Raw genomic sequence first — 18,644 nt, forward strand, 5'->3', positions numbered from 1 at the left:
GAGCGTTTTGTATTGCCAAGATACACGAGTTTTTCGATTTTTGTGATATTTTTAAAATGCATCTGGCAACAGCGGAATGAATGATGTCATCAGGGCACTTCAGCACAAAATGTGTTTTTCTTTTTAACTTATGAATCATTTATCCACAGATGAAAACAATATTTCTACAAAATGAGATACATTTTGATGAAATTCTAAGTACAGAAACACTTTCACAGCTAAGCAAATATTGTAAATTTATCGGGATAAATTGACAACAAGAAAATCTTGACAATGACATATTGAATAATGCAAAATGGTACAACTTGACGATGATTTATGGAAGTGGAATTTTTCTGGTGTACGTGTTGATCTGTAAAAATTTATTATTTATCTGTTAAACCACTTGCTACGCATTCATTTCTCACTTACGGCTTGGCTTGCCTATAATAAAAAGTGGTAATTCTGTGAACATTGTCAGATTCAAAGCACCAGGGGTGCACTCTGGACAATTATAACACTTGGGTAAAACGCCCTCATTTCAGTTACACGGAGCCAGTTTTAAACTCTACGTAACTCCTTCCAGCTCACAAACGGTTATCGTTGCCTGAAGATCGTGAATCCTTACCCCCTCCCCTCCCCTTATGAATCTTGGAAATTCCTTTGTCTCGATTTTCTTGGAGTTGGGGGTAGAGGGTTGGGGGAGGGATTCATGTACCTACTCTTATCAGGTTTCAGCCATTGGTTTATTTTTTTGTTTTGTTTTTTGTTCAACTCCACACGATGTTTATCTCATACAAAATTATACGCCTTCATAACTAAGGTTGTTCAACAATCACATTATTCTGGTGAATCCAACAACTTAGATTATACATATTAAGAAACAATATAAGTCTCTCTATATCGAGGTTACTAATAATGGTTAATAATTGCAGGCATTGGCTACCAAACTAACTCATTTGTCCTGCAGTTTTAATTGCAGCTTATTATGACAGGAATGATGAAAAATATCAAACTTCGGGCTCTCATCGATAGGAATTTTAAAATTGTCTGGACACAGAAAGAGTGTGCCACGAATGGCTAGCTCGTCAGCTATCCAGTGAGAGGTTTAGCTAGTGAGAACTTCTACCAGTAATGTATAGATACCACCAATGGCGTAGCCAAGGGGGGTGGGGGCTGTGGGGCGACAGCCCCCCATGAAAGCTTGTGTCCCACAGTCGCCCCCCCCCCACTGGGATTTTGGGTGTCGATAACAAAATTACATGTGCGAAAAATATATCATTGGTCTGAATGGTCTCGAATCTCCATGATGACCACTCATGGACGACCCTTCGACCGCGGACCGGCAGTAGGCTATAGTTGCTGAAAAACCGGACGTGACATAGCGCATAGGCCGGGTTTTCACTTCTGGAAAGGAGGCAATACTATCGCTGAGAATCAGTCTATCACCCAAATAATGTTTCAGAGGGATGTTGAGGAAACTTTAGAGCAGCTTACAAGCATGGGCGTCAATCCTGGGGGCGGGGGCGGGGGATACGCCCCCACATTTCGATGGGTGGGGCTATGAAAAGTGACCGAGAGTTTTCACTCCGGTATGACCTGCAACTTTGTCTGTGTGTCGCGACGAGGGAAATTTGAGATTGAAACCACAAGCTGTGTGCGGATAATGGTGCGGCCGGAGCCTACAACTAGTTCAAGAAGTCATGGCACTTCGTAGCTAGAGCCAAAGCCTGTACATATTTGTTGTTTAGTTGTAGATGGTGTTTCAAAGACGGTGCCCGTTTCCTAATATTGGGGAAATAGGAGCATATTCCTTAAATATTAATGCCGCATGAACTTTATTGCAGATTTCCTGAGTGACGAATTTGTAATTTTCTCCCGAAATCACGCAACTAGACGGCTGCTATCCAGCCTGGCAAGTGCCGTCTCCAGCGATCTGGCAGGTATTAAAAACTGACATTTTCTGGCTACGCTGCGCGCCAACCAATGGTGGCGCTCCGCTTAGATAGTACTTGCGGCCGGAATACTCGAATCGATTACGTCCCCCAAGTTTCAAATCGGATTGACGCCCCTGCTTACAAGGCCTGGGAAGTGGCGACGATCTAGGAGGCCTCTTTAGCTAAATATTTTCGGTCAGCTGCGCGCCAACTCATGGTGGCGCTCCGCTTAGATAGTAACAAGACGCCCTCCCAGGAAATGGTCAAGCCCCCCCCCAGCGCCCCCCACTGAAAAATTCCTGGCTACGCCACTGGATACCACATTATTTTAACGATTTAGTGCGAAGTCAATGGGAACTTATATGGAGTATGCTAGCAAATAGGTGATTTCTACACCAGCTTTATTTGCTATAGCCGATGCCCGGGCACATTATTGTCATTGAACTACGTGAACGGGTACCAGATACTGATAATTTATTATCTGAAAGTAACTAGTAACCGAATGAAATACAAACAAAACATGATAGGTGCCGCCCCATTCTGTTGACAAAGGTTATCTTAATAGTGTCTAAATCAACCATTAATGGTTGATAATGGAGTCACATTCATAAAAAAATATTTGACTTCATGTTGCCTGGGGATCCTGAAAGATTATTTTATATCGTACAAGCATTTATTACTATTGAGAGGATTATGGGAATCTTAAACTCTATGGCCTTGTGAATCATATCAACGAAATATGCGGTTGTCCTCTCCGACGCCCCTCACCCCTCTCCTCACCCTCTCCACACCCTCTCCACACCCTATACTCTGTACTTGTTATGCTATAGTTCACCAGTTCAGCTAAGATTTCCTATACATACCAGTATTGCTTTGTTAGAGTGAAGGGTAAAAAATGTACCAACTTTATCGAAAGGAAACGGACCTTTTGTAACCTTTTGTTACCAGTTGAAGTTTGCATGCAGAAGCTAAAGAACTCTCTATGCTAAAAGGTTGAACTCATCGAATGCAAAAAGATAGCATAGGTTAGATACAAAATAATAAAGGAACAGATCACATAAAGAAAGAAAATTAGCACAACAGAAATATTCAAACTATGTGTAACTCGATCAATCTATTTTTGACGTTGTCTTGGTTTCCCAGAAGCTCTTAATCAATTATAAACTTCCCCCTTCGGCTTCGTTATTATGTGTAACTTGGCTAGCCATGCTTATGACCTACAATGTAACGAAATGTTAGTACTGAACAGAATAATGCATGAATCCAAACCGTAATCAAAATCGTCCCTGTGTTTTTTCAGTTATCAACAATGTGACTGTTTGCTAGATTCCCTTCCTACCAAAGTGAGTGTAGATGTTTTCGTGTAACGGTAAGGTATATAACTGACAAAGCAGTGTGTTTAGTGAATAGTAACGAATAATTTCGCAGCATTTTATATGATCACAAACTCTACATGATCTCACTGTAGCTATAGCTCTCCCCACTGGCAGGGGAGACTGGGGAGGACGGATGGGGTATTTAGTCATTGAAATGTTTAGAAAAACTTGGGCTATGCGAGTATCGATTATGGTCACGAACTCACGAATTTCATGCAAGGATAAGTGTTTGGCCTTTTCGTTTTAGTTCAACTTGTTAGATTATTGAGGTGGATAAAAATCAAAGGACTATTGTTGCCTATCTCCGTGAAAGAAAATACCCTCATGGGTTCATCATCGTACGATACAAGGGGTCAAAGGTTAGAAACTTCCTTCATTTTCATAATGACTATTGTTGGATATCGAAACAACGCACCACAACAAGAATTTATGTAAACTTACCGTGACTGTTGACCCAGAGTTGCTCACTTGGTCAACAGTTTTCTAACAGCAATTCTGATTGGTTGGAAAGTTTTTGAGTTGTTGTCGCGCATCACGCACCGTATTTTGGGGGTTGGGAGATCTTTGGAGCTATTGTTCAGCAGAGTATAAAAACAAATTTGGAACTTTTCTTACATCAGAGAGGACTTGGAGAAGAACACTTTGGCGAAACCATGAAGTACCTGTTGCTGTTATCTGTTATCGGGCTCGCATTTGCGGGACCCACCCCTGTTACCAAAGGTAAGAAATAACGCCTTACAATTACATGGTTTTTAAAATTATATGCATAATTCAGTCGGTTAAGTTTTATGCTCATTTTGAGGGTCGAATACAATCTCTACACTATAGAAACTTTGTTGACAAGTACTTGCTTAGGACTCTATTTATCATAGCAGTGATATTCTCATATTTCAGACACAGTTCCAGTACGTAGAATATTTTATGCTGCTTGGTGTTTACCTGTATTGCACAATGTTGAGGTTAAGTCCAGTAAGACTCCTTTTGCCTTACCTCCTGTCTCACTAACCCCCCCCCCCCCCCACCCATCCTCTTCTCCTTTTTGCGCTAGGACTCCCTTTCCTTCAAGGTGTAACGGTGCAGTATTTTACCAATTTCCGTCCGTTCGGGATTGAGGGCGCATTGCAAAGTTGTTGTAAGCGGTGTCGGTGGAAGACTGACACGCGAAAAGTTCACACGGTCACATTGATCACTGGTAACAGAAACCATTTGGGAATTCAATCTAACTTCGGTGGAAATGTCGGCTCTTTGCGTCCACACAACTATATATTTCCTTAGAATTAAGTCTTAATGACGGTTTATAGCAAGCCTAACCGTATGATGTGTCATGAAATTCCTCGTCTATCACAGAAAGTTTTGCTTGGAGGATTTAATAACTTGGCAGATCATTTAATTTAGGTGATTGATCCTGCCTATGTATCAGTATCAGTATATGTATCAGTGGCATCGGCCTAGTAAATGTCTTGTCCAGTGTTGGAATGTTGGCGATGGTGTTGACATTGAATTACTACCATTAAGGCTTAACCGTTCCTCATTATCCTTGATGATTACAGCTTTGTACACATCTCAGCGTTATGCCTGCAAAAAGTCACGAGGCCAAAGGCTTTAATGCTAAGTAAACAAACTTCTACTAGATCTAGGCTACCTTAATTGTCAAACAAAGGCCTAGGCTATGGCCTTTGTTAAATTGTAAACTGTGTAATCACTGCATGTTACTGTAACTGGACACTACGATTAAGTAAGGCAACTAAGGGCTAGATTTGTACTTTTCACAACAGTAAAGCTATCATACTGATCTTATTCTTAGGTAAATATTTCCAACCTTCCTGCCATGATTTGTAGTGTTTTTATACTTACATATTGATCAGCATTCCATAATGTTCTAATATTACAGTATTGTCTCTTTTAGTAATAAACCACCCCAACCATAATCACTACTATCTGAGTAGACTACATGTTACAAGTTACAAACTCCATTTGATTGCCTGATGAAACTTGAATTGTAATGACTACCTTGCCAGAGTCCAATATAGGCAAAGAAATTTCAGTAGCATCAAAGGCAATAATGATGTTTGTCGAATATGATGTCCACTTATCAATGTTACACTGAACTATTTGTGTTCCTCACTACATGACCTTTACTTTTGCCACCATTTGAATAGTTTCACACTGGTGACCATGGGTGTAAGACTCCACCAGATAGGTGTAAGACTCCACTAGATAGGTGTAAGACACTACCAGATAGGTGTAAGACTCCACCAGATAGGTGTAAGACTCCACCAGATAGGTGTAAGACTCCACCAGATAGGTGTATTAGACTCCAAAGATAGGTGTAAGACTCCACCAGATAGGTGTAAGACTCCACCAGATAAGTGTAAGACTCCACCAGATAGGTGTAAGACTCCACCAGATAGGTGTAAGACTCCACCAGATAGGTGTAAGACACTCTACCAGATAGGTGTAAGACTCCACCAGATAGGTGTAAGACTCCACCAGATAGGTGTAAGACTCCACCAGATAGGTGTAAGACTCCACCAGATAGATGTAAGACTCCACCAGATAGGTGTAAGACTCCGCCAGATAGGTGTAAGACTCCACCAGATAGGTTTAAGACTCCACCAGATACTTTTAAGACTTTGCCAGAGAGGTGTAAGTTTAACAGATGATGCACCAATCATTATTCTCGTTCCAGACGTAGTGACAACCGGCACATGCCCTGTAGACCATGTCTTCCAAACAGAAGGAATGTGTGAGCCAGATTGCCTGGACGATAGATACTGTCAGGAAGGCCTTAAGTGTTGCATGACCGAAAACTGTGGCCTAAAATGTCTTGCTCCAGTGCCAGTGGTTGAACATGAGAACAGTAAGAAAACCTGTTTAAATTAAAAGTTTTAAATTATGTTAGAAAAATTTTGGAAATATAGGAGTTTTATCAACTTTATCCAGCTCAAGCCTATGGACTTTTTCTCGAAAATATCAGTAAACCTGTCTAAGAATGTTTAATTTATTATTAATTAAACTCTGAGTTAATAATTTTATTGAGTAAACTTTGCATTCCTGCTTCTTTTTAATCCAAAGAATTTGTCTGAAACAAACATCAAAGGAAGCCTTTTCCCAGCATAAAAGTTTACAGAAAACCTTAATTGATATGTTTTTGCCATTTTGATGTAACAGGGTAATGTCATTTTTTATTGTACAAGGCTGGATACATATCTCACCTCTTGTGCCACTTGCTTAAATTTAGTTTAAAGGGAAGCCTACTGTACTCTGTGAAAAGCCTTGTTCAAGGCCCTGACATGGAATCCACTGAACTTAGCACCATTATGATAACTGTATTAATACAGTGAGTAGGTTAACAAACCACTCTCTCCCCCACTGCCAATGAAATTACCTCTCCGCTTTTCAAGTTCAATTAGCAGTATTTGGAATCTGAGAAGTTTTTCAAAGCATATATTTATACTCTGATTTGCCGACAGTCACCAAGACAAAGCAGGAAATCACTGACTTGTTGACCACCATCTTGGAGGAACGTCAAGACCTCATTGAGAAACTGGAGAAGTTCCCACCACCAATGCTTCGTTTCATTGCAATGAAGAACCGTACAGATGTTGTGCGTATGTGCGTTACATCCCCATGCGAGCTCAGGAAGTGCCAGCGACTTGCCACCGAACTTACCTACAACGTTGTTCCACGCAAGGAACACTTTTGTCAAGTTGCCACTTGCACTAAACAGTGCTTGTTCTGGTAAGTACCATACCTGTCTAAAGCTGTTCATTCTTTCACTACGGTGGGATATAGAAACAGGGAAATATAAGATTTAGTGAGTGGAGGTAGTCTGACAGAAATTGAATCATTAATGTAAAACAACTTATTGCAAATTGTTGATTTATTTACAACTGTTCATAAAAATCATTCTTACATATGGATAATAAACAATGGTATTTTTATTCAAGATTTATTGGATAAATGTTTTCGGTCTTGTTTTAGGGTTGAACGCGGATGGGCCGATCTTGTTGTAGCTCATGATCTTGATATCTATCATGCCAAGACCAAGTTTAATGTTACTGCCTTTGCACAGGAGACCTTGAAGAATGAAAATGTGAGTGATTCCTAATTCTATCAAAGCTGTCACTAACAAATATTATTCATAAAAATTTGAATTCTTTTAAATTTATTTTACTTTTGAAAAGAGCAAGGAATTTATAACTTTTCTCATGTGGTAGGTCACTGGTTGAACCCCATTTCTAGCCATTAATTCCTTTTCTCCATTCCATTGTCTAACATTTCCTAGTCAGTGTTCTGTAATTTACTTACTTATTTGTTTACTGATGTGTAATCTTTATAAACAGAAGTTGAGGGAGGGCATGTAATAGCAAAAAAAAACACAAATTTTGTTTTACCTTGGGGAGTTAATTTTGACTACTCCCAGATTAACGAACAACATATATGTGTTGTTTAAAAACCTTGTTGTTTAGGTCAACTATGTCTGTTGTAAGCAGGCAAGCTTATTGGATAATCCTTTATAGCATTTTGATCCATTTCTTTTGTATAAAAGCTGGATTCTCCTCTTGAAATTCTTTACACAGACTGATTTGAATAATTTCAGTGGATTTTTTTCTTCCTGTTTGATAGCTTGCCCTCATTGAGAAGGTGAGCCAGAACATCACCTTGGCTGTTACCATGAGACAATCGCACATTCATACTCTTAACCAACTTGAGGGCGCTCCAATCTGCAGTGCTGGCATCAACAATACTGCTTCCTTCATCAGCCCCGTCGCTACGCTCATCTCCAAGGGTATCATCCCAATAACTGGTAGTGTCTTGGAGAGTGCTGCTGACTTCTTTGGTGACATGTGTGTCCCAGGTAAGTGCATGGCAAGCTTTCATCCAGTTCAAGTAGCTATTAAAATGTGCGCTCTGCGGGCATCATAAATGTTTAACTCCCATTATCATGTCTTTATGTTCTTTTGACTATGTGCATAATAACAATTGATATGCCAGATAATTAACCTTTGACCCTAGAGGGGATTTCTAATGCAGTAAACTGGTGTACTTATATCTCCTGTGTCTTCAATTATCAGGTGCTCTGAACAAAACCACCGTCAACACCAACGAAACTCTCCCAGAGAAGTTTTTGACCGGATGCAACCAGCGTGTAGATGAATTCACTGGGATTGTAGGCTCCCTCGGGTGTGTCAGCTCAGTCAACGGTGTGGCCTTCGTCGACCACAAGATCGTCAAGGAGATGATGGAAAACGCAGAGTACAGTAAGTGTAAAGAATTGTTCGACCCATCTAAGGACATGAAGCCTGAAACATATAACATACTAGTGGGTACAAACATCCATAGTTTCGTCCCATAACTGGCCTATCAAATGGTTGTTTAGTCATCTTGAGAACATTATTATTTTTCAACACAAATGGGAATAATTAATTTACTGAGAGGTTTAATAGAGAGAAACATTTATTAGAGGAGGGGGGCAGAGAAAACTAATGAAACTATCCCTAGACTGAGTAATGTGCAAGTTATAGGCTGCTAGCCTACCATACCCTATTAGTGCAAAATTTCATTTTGTTTGTTGATGGTCAGAGTTTGCATCTGTGCAGGCTGGAACTAAACTGCAGGGCCGCTATTGACAACCCTTGACCTTATAATACTTTTGTTTTTAAGGTTGATCTCATTGTAGTTTAAATTTGATACAAATCTTTGGCCCAGCTTAAGTTATCATTTATTTCAAGTCCATAGCTTACATTACCAGCTGATGGCAAGTACCATTGTGGGCAGGATGACTTGTCTTGAAACCCTTCTATAAATGAAATGTCTGTGTAGTCTTCTTCTTGGCTGATGAAATTGATGCTTCTCTGATAACAAACTTAGCTTAGATAGTATAACTTTAGGGAAATCAATAACAATTGTTGTCTGTATCCTCAGTCCTTTAAGGGTTTTATTTCAATTGGGACAATTTTTTGACTACCATTTTTATCATTTAGGTGTTCTGGATAAATCTTTAGAAATAAATACATTATAGCATTGTTAGCAATCTTCATGAGTGGTCAGCCTAGTATGACATCCTGGCATTATACTAGTTTATATTTAAGTAATTGGTGAAACTGTTAATAGGATTATTTTGAAGAATGAAGATAATTTTGAATGACGACTACTCTCACTTTCAACTTCAGATGCTAACTTCAAACTGGTATGCGAAGGTGAGAACAAACCACTCTCCTCATGGGTTGAGAAGCCTTGCCAGATCGGATACACACCACGTCCAATTCTGTTTGTGAACCCTGAACGCAACACCACATACATCCAAGAACTCACCACCATCATGACTAACGTTGTTAAGGTGAACAGCTTTCTCAATTTGATTTTCCAATTTTGGATGCCATAATTGCTAGTATTGCTTTCTTACCTCTGAATGTGCTAGTTTAATATAACAACCAACGCTGGTGAGGTGCTGGTAAGCTGTCCTTGAAGAGAGATATTTGAAGCAAGATTTGCTCTGTTACTGGTGCTACATGAATACAGTCAAGTTTGGCAGACTTTGTAATGCTCAGCTGGTTTTCTCAGGTTCTTAAATAGCATTATATTTTTCATACCTTTTGTCTTCAGAATGTAGAAGACACAGTTTTCTTTGATGTGAAAAATCTGTTTTAAATATTTCCCTAAACTCACTGTTGCTCTTCTTCTTCTTCTTCTGTTTAATAATTAGAAAAATACTGGCAAGGTTGGTTCACTGAACATCTTCAACAGCACTGAGATTGTGTGTGGCAATGAGCCCAATAAGAACCTCATCTTCATGGATGAGAACAACGCCTTCACTGCCATCAACGAATCCATTGCCGAGCAGAGGATTGAGACCAAGAGCTACTTCAGGACTTACAACATTTGCGAGAGTTTGGTTCCCAAGCCAACTGTCAGATTCTGCGTCACCAAGCCAGTAGAGTACAACAAATGTTTGACGATGAAGCATGTCTTCGAAAAACATGAGAAGGTGAGAGCTGTTATATGGCCCTCCCTTGGTTGAGCTCATAGTGTAATTACATCTTCATTTTTGATGTCCTTATAATTTCTGTATTTGATTTATGGTTTAATTGTTCCAGCTAATGTAGATTTTTACCTTTACATTAGAAACAAGAATCGATAACATCACTGTTAGTCTTTTGGGATCAACTTTGTTTGAGAAAGGAGTAAGGCCATTTTTAAACCCTCCTTCACCCAACCTGCATCTGGCCTCCTCATCTATACTTAAAACCATGTGATATATTTGTCTTTTAACCTGGCTACAGCTCAGCCACATTGCCTGGGGATGTGTGCATGCCCCTACCTCAATGGAATGCATGCGCAATGTCTTAAACGGAACTGCTGAGATCTTCTCTGGCAACGTGAAAGAGATCTTCATTGGAGGTCGCGACTTCTTGCTCCAGCCAATCATGATGCAGGATCCAGTTGTGCGTGAATCCATCAATGACTACGTCACCAAGGTCTTTGGAACCCACTCCGTCTCAGTCATGAAGAAGAGCAAACTCTGGAACAAATTTGGACAGGACACCAAATTCCAAGAAGAGCAAACTCTGGAACAAATTTGGACAGGACACCAAATTCCTTAACATCCGTAACTTAACTGTCTGTTCAGCTGGAATCAACAAGGTAATTTTTCTTTATTAATATATGGGAGAAGAAAAGAATAAAGGGATGATGCATGATTGTTAACACATTTTTTGAGTTTCAGAATTATTCTCAACTTGGTAAATTATTAAACCAAGGCAACCAATCAAGTCATACATAAAAATGAAAGAAAACGAAACATTTGTTAAAGGTAAATATTCTGCAGAGTTAACTTACCAGCTAGTTTTGTGTCAGAAATGTATGACAATTGTAGCTTCACGTGTGTCTAACTTCACAGCAGTATGTTAAGTATAGAATTCACCTATAGTTCACAGTAGTTTGTGAGATGAGAGTCTTCTCCAGTAGTGGATGACTGAATAACCAATATCTTCTACTCTCTCTCTCAAGGTTGAGAGCTTCCATCTGCCAGTCGGACGAATGCTGTCTACCAACGTCATGCCACGCATCGGATCCGTTTTTGAATCAGTCAACAGATTCTTCAAGAGCGCTTGCATCCCAGGTTTGTTGGTGTTTCAGATTTAAAACAGCACAAAAGTAGAAAGTAAAGAAAGTAAAGAAACATATTGAATTATTGGAAGTATATTAAAGCAACTATAAGTGTCTGAACACTTCAATTCTTCATTACTCTTAGCAGTTTTGTTAGTAGTTTTGGTATATTCAGTGATTTCAATTTTGTATTATTTTTTGGACAAAATTTTGCTAGCAAAAGACTATGAAATGTTTCTTTTTATTAGGGGGGGGGGTAAAGCTGCTAACCTCACCCTCTCACATCGGGTAGCTAGCATACCTCTCTGGTCCTAGAATCGGTCGTTGAATATGACTATATTAGCATTATATTAGAATATTACGTGACACTACACGTTGAATATTTATAACAGGAGCCACCCCTGTCAGCTACAAACATGATCTTGATCTTGTTATTGGACATGAACTCAACTGGGGAATCCCTGGACTCAGCTTCTACAACTTCACTGGCTTTGACTGGTTCATCTGGAATGCACCCCACACCTGGACTTTCTACATTTACAATCGTAAGACCCCAGGGTGAGTTGGTCTTGGCTTTTGGACAAAGACAGTGTCTTTTAGTGATGATTCATGCATTCAAAGCAAAATGGAAGCAAATTATTAGATAGCATATTTCATAGTTCATAATGGAAGCAAACTAGATTAAAAATAACTTACTTGACAAGGTATATAACAAGTTTGAGTTGAGTTTATCGGTGGATCATCTCAAATGCTCATAGCATATTTCATAGTTCATAATGGAAGCAAACTAGATTCAAAATAACTTACTTGACAAGGAATATAATAAGTTTGAGTTGAGTTTATCAGTGGATGATTTAAAATGGTCATAGCATATTTCATAGTTCATAAATCAATTATCTGCAGAAGTGAAATTTATTTGTTTGCTTAATGTAAGTTTTTGGAGAAGGATGACATGTAAAAACTAACTATCACTAACTATCAGCAGGCTGGAAAGTGTAGTTATATCAGGCAAGACATCCACGTGTTTGATCTTGATATCTATTGGTTTGTATTATCAATGTGGTGTACATCCTAAACTAGACCATAAACTAGTTATTGCCTCTTGTCTTGTAGAACTCTTCAGAGATTCATGAAGAACCGTCTGCTTGTCCCACTCCTGGAAGGTAAACTCAGCCTCCCTGATGAGTTTGACCCTAACACCTTCGACTACAGCATCCTTGACGATGTCCTCAGCGTTGAAGGACTTGGTGACATCCTCAGTGACATTCCAGACAAGATCAGAGACAGACTGGTGGATATGAGAGTCTCCAACAAAGACAAGGTAATGATGTCCTCCTAAAGTTAAGACAACGTAAGGATGTCCTCCTAAAGTTAAGATAAGGTAATGATGTCCTCCTAAAGTTAAGATAAGGTAATGATGTCCTCCTAAAGTTAAGATAAGGTAATGATGTCCTCCTAAAGTTAAGACAAGGTAATGATGTCCTCCTAAAGTTAAGACAAGGTAATGATGTCCTCCTAAAGTTAAGACAACGTAATGATGTCCTCCTAAAGTTAAGATAAGGTAATGATGTCCTCCTAAAGTTAAGACAAGGTAATGATGTCCTCCTAAAGTTAAGACAAGGTAATGATGTCCTCCTAAAGTTAAGACTAGGTAATGATGTCCTAAAGTTAAGACAAGGTAATGATGTCCTAAAGTTAAGACAACGTAAGGATGTCCTCCTAAAGTTAAGATAAGGTAATGATGTCCTCCTAAAGTTAAGACTAGGTAATGATGTCCTCCTAAAGTTAAGAAGCGTCAAATTTTGGAAAATAAATTGTGAAGTTAAGAACAATATAGGTACAAGGACATTTTCCTACTCAGTGTGTGATATTTATGGTTCTGTTGTAAACGCTTTGCTATGCTTGTTTAAATTGTGACATGTGACACCCTGGAGATGTCAAAGCGTTACTGTAAAGAGCAAATTCAGATGAAAATCAAAGCCAAATGAGATGGTAGCTCAGTCTGTATCCTGCAGTGCTGTTCAAAGATACAAGTCACCCAGTATCATACTTTCCATTCTTATACCAACGGATACAGAATTTGAATATTGTTTCAAAAGTGCTGGATGATCTTGATTCCGACTGAGGCCTGTTCAATATGTCATCACTGATTGTCTTTTACTGTTTAGATGAGCACCTTCAAAGACCTCTACGAGGACCGCACTGGAACTGAATTCGTCAGACCCAAGGACAAACGTCTCAGCAAGCAGACCCTTCGCAGGTGAGAAGGTTGTGTTGAATATTCATGATATATGAAATGATTAATTAAGCTTATATTAATTGTCTAAGAATGTTCTCTGTTACAAAACTACTGCTGTGTGGAAATTAGTAACTTGACTTTAACACAACTTGAACTTGAGTTGAAACTACTATAATATATAAGTTTGATCATTGGGACAACATTGTATTGTATTGTATTTTATGGTATCGTCTGTTCTTTATGATAATATAATATAATGTAGTGTAATAGATTATGATATTGTATGGTACCCTTATATAGGTATAATATATGGTTGGATGACACGCTTGATTCATTTTCCCTGCTTCATTCCTCACAGCTACCTCCAGCAATCTTTCACCAACATGCAGGACGAGTGGGGTATCTTTGAGAATGTTAATAACCCAGTAATGACTCCCAACAAGCCAGTCAAGTCTATGACTGGTAGCAAGGTCACCAATGTCCTCCGATTCTTTGATGAGCATGTTAAGGAAACCGACCCTAACACCATCATTGGCAACCTCCTCATGGACTATGACAGGTATGCTGTCAACAAATTAGACCTATAGTCTACTGGGTAGTATACTACCCAGAAATGTGGACCAAACTGTTGGGATTTCACGTGCTAAATTAACTTAATACATTTTAACTTATATATTTTCACCAAACTTTGGGATTTCACCTGCTAAATTAGCTTAACACATTTTAACTTATATGTTCACCAAAGTTTGGGAATTCACCTGCTAAATTAGCTTAACACATTTGAAAGTTATATATTCTTCAAACTTTGGGATTTCACTTGCCAAAGTAGCTTCACACATTTTAAATTATATATTCCCCAAACTTTGGGATTTCACTTGCTAAATTAGCTTAACACATTTGAAGTTACATATTTCATCAAAATAGATGATTTAATGTTGGTTGAGATATGAACTTCCTTTCGTTCTTTAGTTTTGTGGTTTGATTGCTTATTGGTATTATGACTCTTTATCCTGTAAAGTGGAATCACCAAGCTGTTCTTTGTCTTTGAATTAAACAGCGAGTACACAGTACCACTCATCACCAAGCTCTTTGCAAAGGTCCTGAACCAACGTTTTGATACACTCTTCGGATTGGCCGACAGCTTGAACGTCCTCCATGGTGTCCCAACTATGTCCAGTGTCCACGATGAGCAATATGAATGGATCAAGCACCCTGCTGTCCAGGTGAGGACAAAAATGTCTTAAACTCCTACCATCTCCATAACAAATTAAGCTACTGAAATCAAGTTAATTTACAAGCTTGGCCCTAACTGGCTTTATGTTGAATGTTTTAGCCCAAAAAATGTCAATATAAGCTTACAATTTGATATTTATGCATTAGCGACATGATAGAAATAAGTAGTATCCCATACATATATCTGAAAGCAGAGTATTAAAGTAAATAAGCTTTGTCCAAAAGTTGGGAATAAGCTCCTTGAATTGCCAATTAACTCTTGCTCTCTGAGGTAGAAATAAAAAACTGTAACACTAGGAGGATTTGACAACAGTTACAGCTTTTTTTTTTTAGCTTAAAAATTGTCTGGTGGAATTTAAGTTGTCTGTTATGGTTGGAAGAAAGTAATATGTAAATTGCAAAAGAAACCAACCAAACATACTGTATGGTAAAAGGTTCGTTCGAAGTGTGTGGAAAATGAATTGCAACTGTTTTGTAGTAAGATTTTTCCTTTCCTTGTTTTTTTGTTGCTGCAGGCTTTCGTCAGGATCTATGCTCCACGTCTCGCCACCTACTACTCTGACCTCTACACCAACTCTGAGCTCAACAGCATGGTCCACAGCCGCTACCACAACCCACTCTGGCTGACACCAACTTACCCAGAGTTCCTTGATACCATGAAGGTTAGAATTCAACTTGAAGGCAATGAATATTTGATAGAAAAAATTTAGTTTTAAAATCAATGAACTAATGAAATAATGTCTGTATTGATAACAGATTGATGTGTGTGATTTATCAAGACATTATTGGCTGATTGTCAAAAATGTAAAACAGTGTTGTCTTTGAGATTTCAAGCAAACTTTCTTGGAAATAGGCTGCTTCCTCGACCCCCCTTTTTGGAGAGGTGGGGTGGGGTGGGGAGGGGTGGAAAGAGAAGGAAAGGTTGTGTGTATGTGTGTGCTTGTAATTTCATCCTGCTTCAAGCATAAGGTTTGATAAGAACATTTCATTGTATGAGCTCATGCCAGTTCAATGAATCAGTTTTCCTTTTGATCTAACATCAGACACACATGACAGACCTCATCCACATTTGCCAGGGCTTTGGCGAGCACAAGGGTGAACTCTCAGACGAAGAGCCATTCTATGGCCTCGCTGGATCTATTGAGTGCATTGCTGATGGCAGTGAGGGCGACATCGCTTTTGTTGAACTCGAGAGTTTAGTCAAAGAACTGCCCAAGATGGGCCAGAGCATTTTGGACTACGTTATTGTCACTCCACTTGGTCTCGTCAAGGAAGTCACCCCAGAAATGATCACAAACATTACCTTCTTGAGGAACGTAACCTTCGGTGTCAAGGCCTTCCCCGCTCTCTTGACCTCTTTCAACAAGACAGGTCAGTAACAATTGTTCTTTGGCTATTAGTTCTCATCTACAGCCTCTTTTGAATTATCTGGACATGTCCTTACCTTTCTCAGACCACAAACACCGGAAAAGAGGCAGAAGTTTTACCCTTTGTTTGACCTTTTTGCTCCTGTAACATCTCTGTGTACAAGTTTGTTACCAGGGTAACCGATCTCAGCATCAGATCCTGTGACATATCTCTTTCTTACAGGCTTCCTTTTTTTCTTTCATCTTTATTAGCTCTGCCTTATTTTCTTCCTTTCTTTCTTTCTTGCAGGAAGCTGGAGATGGAATGTTACCAAGGCTCTCCTGGATGCCCAGAAGATCTTCTCCGATGCACAGAACAACGACGACCAGTACCACATATTTGGATCAGCCAGCATCTTTGCTCCTGAGACCGTCAAGCTGGCCCCCATCCCCATCCAAGACCAGACCTATGCCACATACCTTGGACCCAACCTCACCCGCTCATTTGAGGCCATCATCAAGCCATCCACCTGTGAGTTCATGTTTCATTTGTTTGTAGTGAATAATTCTTCACATGTTTTCATGCCACTGCTTTCAACACTGTGAGACATGGATCCTATTTATATTAGAAGCAAGAATTAAAAATCCTACTCTCCTGCTGTTGCATATAATGATATAAACTTGGTACAAATAATATGAAAAAAATTAAAGCTTTGGTTTGTCAAGCTTCTTGAGGAAATGAAATCCCTTTTTCTTTAATAATAGTTGACTGGTGGAAGGAGAGACGTCACATCTGCACCGGAGAATCTTACACCAATGTCATTGAACAGAGGAACGGAACCTGCAAGGCCATCGTCAAGGACGTCACTTGCGGAGGAATGCCACGACCCAAGGTCATCAGTGTCGGAACCACCGAGAACAAGAAACCAGTCGTTGTCAGGATGTGCAGGTGAGGATACAATCTTATTCTGTTTAATTAGAGAAGCAAGGAGAATGAAGTAAAGGATGCCGGGACAAAATTGAAAATTAAAGCATATTAAGAACCTCTTAGGAATGATTCAAATGGTTCAGAACTGGCATAGGTGAGTCAACTATGGTAGGCAGTTCTAAAAAGGTTAAAATTGAAGTATCGGACAGCTGTTCCTTGGTAAGAGCTGAAAAGAAAAAAACAAAGCAACAAAGTTAAGTTTAATAACATAAAAATGGAAGTTATTTAGTTTACTCTGTTTTTCATGAATGTAGAGTTCTCTCCTCTACCTCACAACACTGAAGTTTTGTCTTCATATTCATGACTTCCAAGACCCCCCCCCCCCCACCTTACCCCCTTCTCCACGATACGTCTTTTTTAAATGCATGTGCAGTTGATATCCTGCTACAGTGTATGGGTAAGAGACGAGTAGCTTGAGATGTTTTCTATGACTTTTGACTGTCATAGTAGATTGAATGCATTCTGTTTATTTCAAGATCTTCTTCTTCCTTGATATTATTTTGAGATCGTTCTTTTGCTCTTTCCAGCCGTCCAACCTCTTTCGTTCGTGAGATGGCAGAGTTTGTGTGTGACAACGGCCATGGCTATGTGTCCCCAGTCATGGTGCCAACCACTTGCTCATGCATCCCATGTGAAGATATTGAATACATCCCAGACTGGACCAATGACACCATCTGGAACACCACTACTTTGAACCATACCATAACTGAGCATTTTGAAACTCTCATGCCACTCTGGGGTAAGTCACCTTTTGCTGTACACTTTCAGTATCCATCAGGAATTACAGTGAAATACCTGTTTCTGTACATTATCAGTATCCATCATAAATTACAGTGAAATACCTGTTTCTGTACATTCTCAGTATCCATCAGGAATTACATGGAAATACCTGTTTCTGTACATTATCATTATCCATCAGGAATTACATGGAAATACCTGTTTCTGTACATTATCAGTACCCATCGGGAATTACAGCAAAATACCTGGTGTCTGTACATTATCAGTATCCATCAGGAATTACAGTGAAATACCTGTTTCTGTACATTATCAGTATCCATCAGGAATTACATGAAAATACCTGTTTCTGCATATCATCATGCAGTATCCATCAGAAAATATTATAGTTTCCACCCTTTTGTGTTCCACATAGGTTCACAAAGCAAACTTTTTTCTTTAGAGCCAGAGAAAAATAATGATTTTTAAGGAATGGACTAGGGTTACTGAATATTAGTAATTAAAGGCAAACAGCTCATTTACATAAATGAAGAATAATGATGACTTATACCAAGCAGTCACAATTGGTAAAGATTCTATAAATTATGCTTGGGTGCTGAGATATACTGGTGAGATATCAGGAAAAATGATATCTTTCAATTCAAGAAACTTACATATTGTTAAATAAATATTACAAGTTTGCTAAATAAACTTGCAAAA

General features: G+C 39.1%; 1 protein-coding gene across 2 annotated transcripts in view; it reads left to right on the forward strand.

Moving 5' to 3' along the window:
* The first annotated feature begins 3,869 nt into the window (after positions 1-3,869).
* Positions 3,870-18,644, forward strand: part of LOC139963773 (major yolk protein-like) — a 40,294-nt gene continuing 25,519 nt past the window's right edge. Inside the window, exons 1-21 of one of the 2 annotated variants that reach the window (XM_071964893.1) lie at positions 3,870-4,012; positions 5,982-6,152; positions 6,766-7,033; positions 7,277-7,388; positions 7,922-8,153; positions 8,371-8,556; positions 9,469-9,635; positions 10,002-10,283; positions 10,579-10,803; positions 10,850-10,939; positions 11,306-11,417; positions 11,797-11,962; positions 12,518-12,725; positions 13,573-13,664; positions 14,002-14,202; positions 14,701-14,866; positions 15,392-15,538; positions 15,920-16,247; positions 16,533-16,754; positions 16,988-17,171; positions 17,738-17,949. In XM_071964893.1, the coding sequence (XP_071820994.1) occupies positions 3,946-4,012; positions 5,982-6,152; positions 6,766-7,033; positions 7,277-7,388; positions 7,922-8,153; positions 8,371-8,556; positions 9,469-9,635; positions 10,002-10,283; positions 10,579-10,803; positions 10,850-10,939; positions 11,306-11,417; positions 11,797-11,962; positions 12,518-12,725; positions 13,573-13,664; positions 14,002-14,202; positions 14,701-14,866; positions 15,392-15,538; positions 15,920-16,247; positions 16,533-16,754; positions 16,988-17,171; positions 17,738-17,949 (3,838 nt within the window). In that variant the 5' untranslated portion in view covers positions 3,870-3,945. The remainder of the gene's footprint in view (positions 4,013-5,981; positions 6,153-6,765; positions 7,034-7,276; positions 7,389-7,921; positions 8,154-8,370; positions 8,557-9,468; positions 9,636-10,001; positions 10,284-10,578; positions 10,804-10,849; positions 10,940-11,305; positions 11,418-11,796; positions 11,963-12,517; positions 12,726-13,572; positions 13,665-14,001; positions 14,203-14,700; positions 14,867-15,391; positions 15,539-15,919; positions 16,248-16,532; positions 16,755-16,987; positions 17,172-17,737; positions 17,950-18,644) is intronic. The other variant, XM_071964894.1, reaches the window with a different exon arrangement.

Source organism: Apostichopus japonicus, chromosome 22 (assembly GCF_037975245.1).
Source record: "Apostichopus japonicus isolate 1M-3 chromosome 22, ASM3797524v1, whole genome shotgun sequence".
Classification (NCBI taxonomy): domain Eukaryota; kingdom Metazoa; phylum Echinodermata; class Holothuroidea; order Aspidochirotida; family Stichopodidae; genus Apostichopus; species Apostichopus japonicus.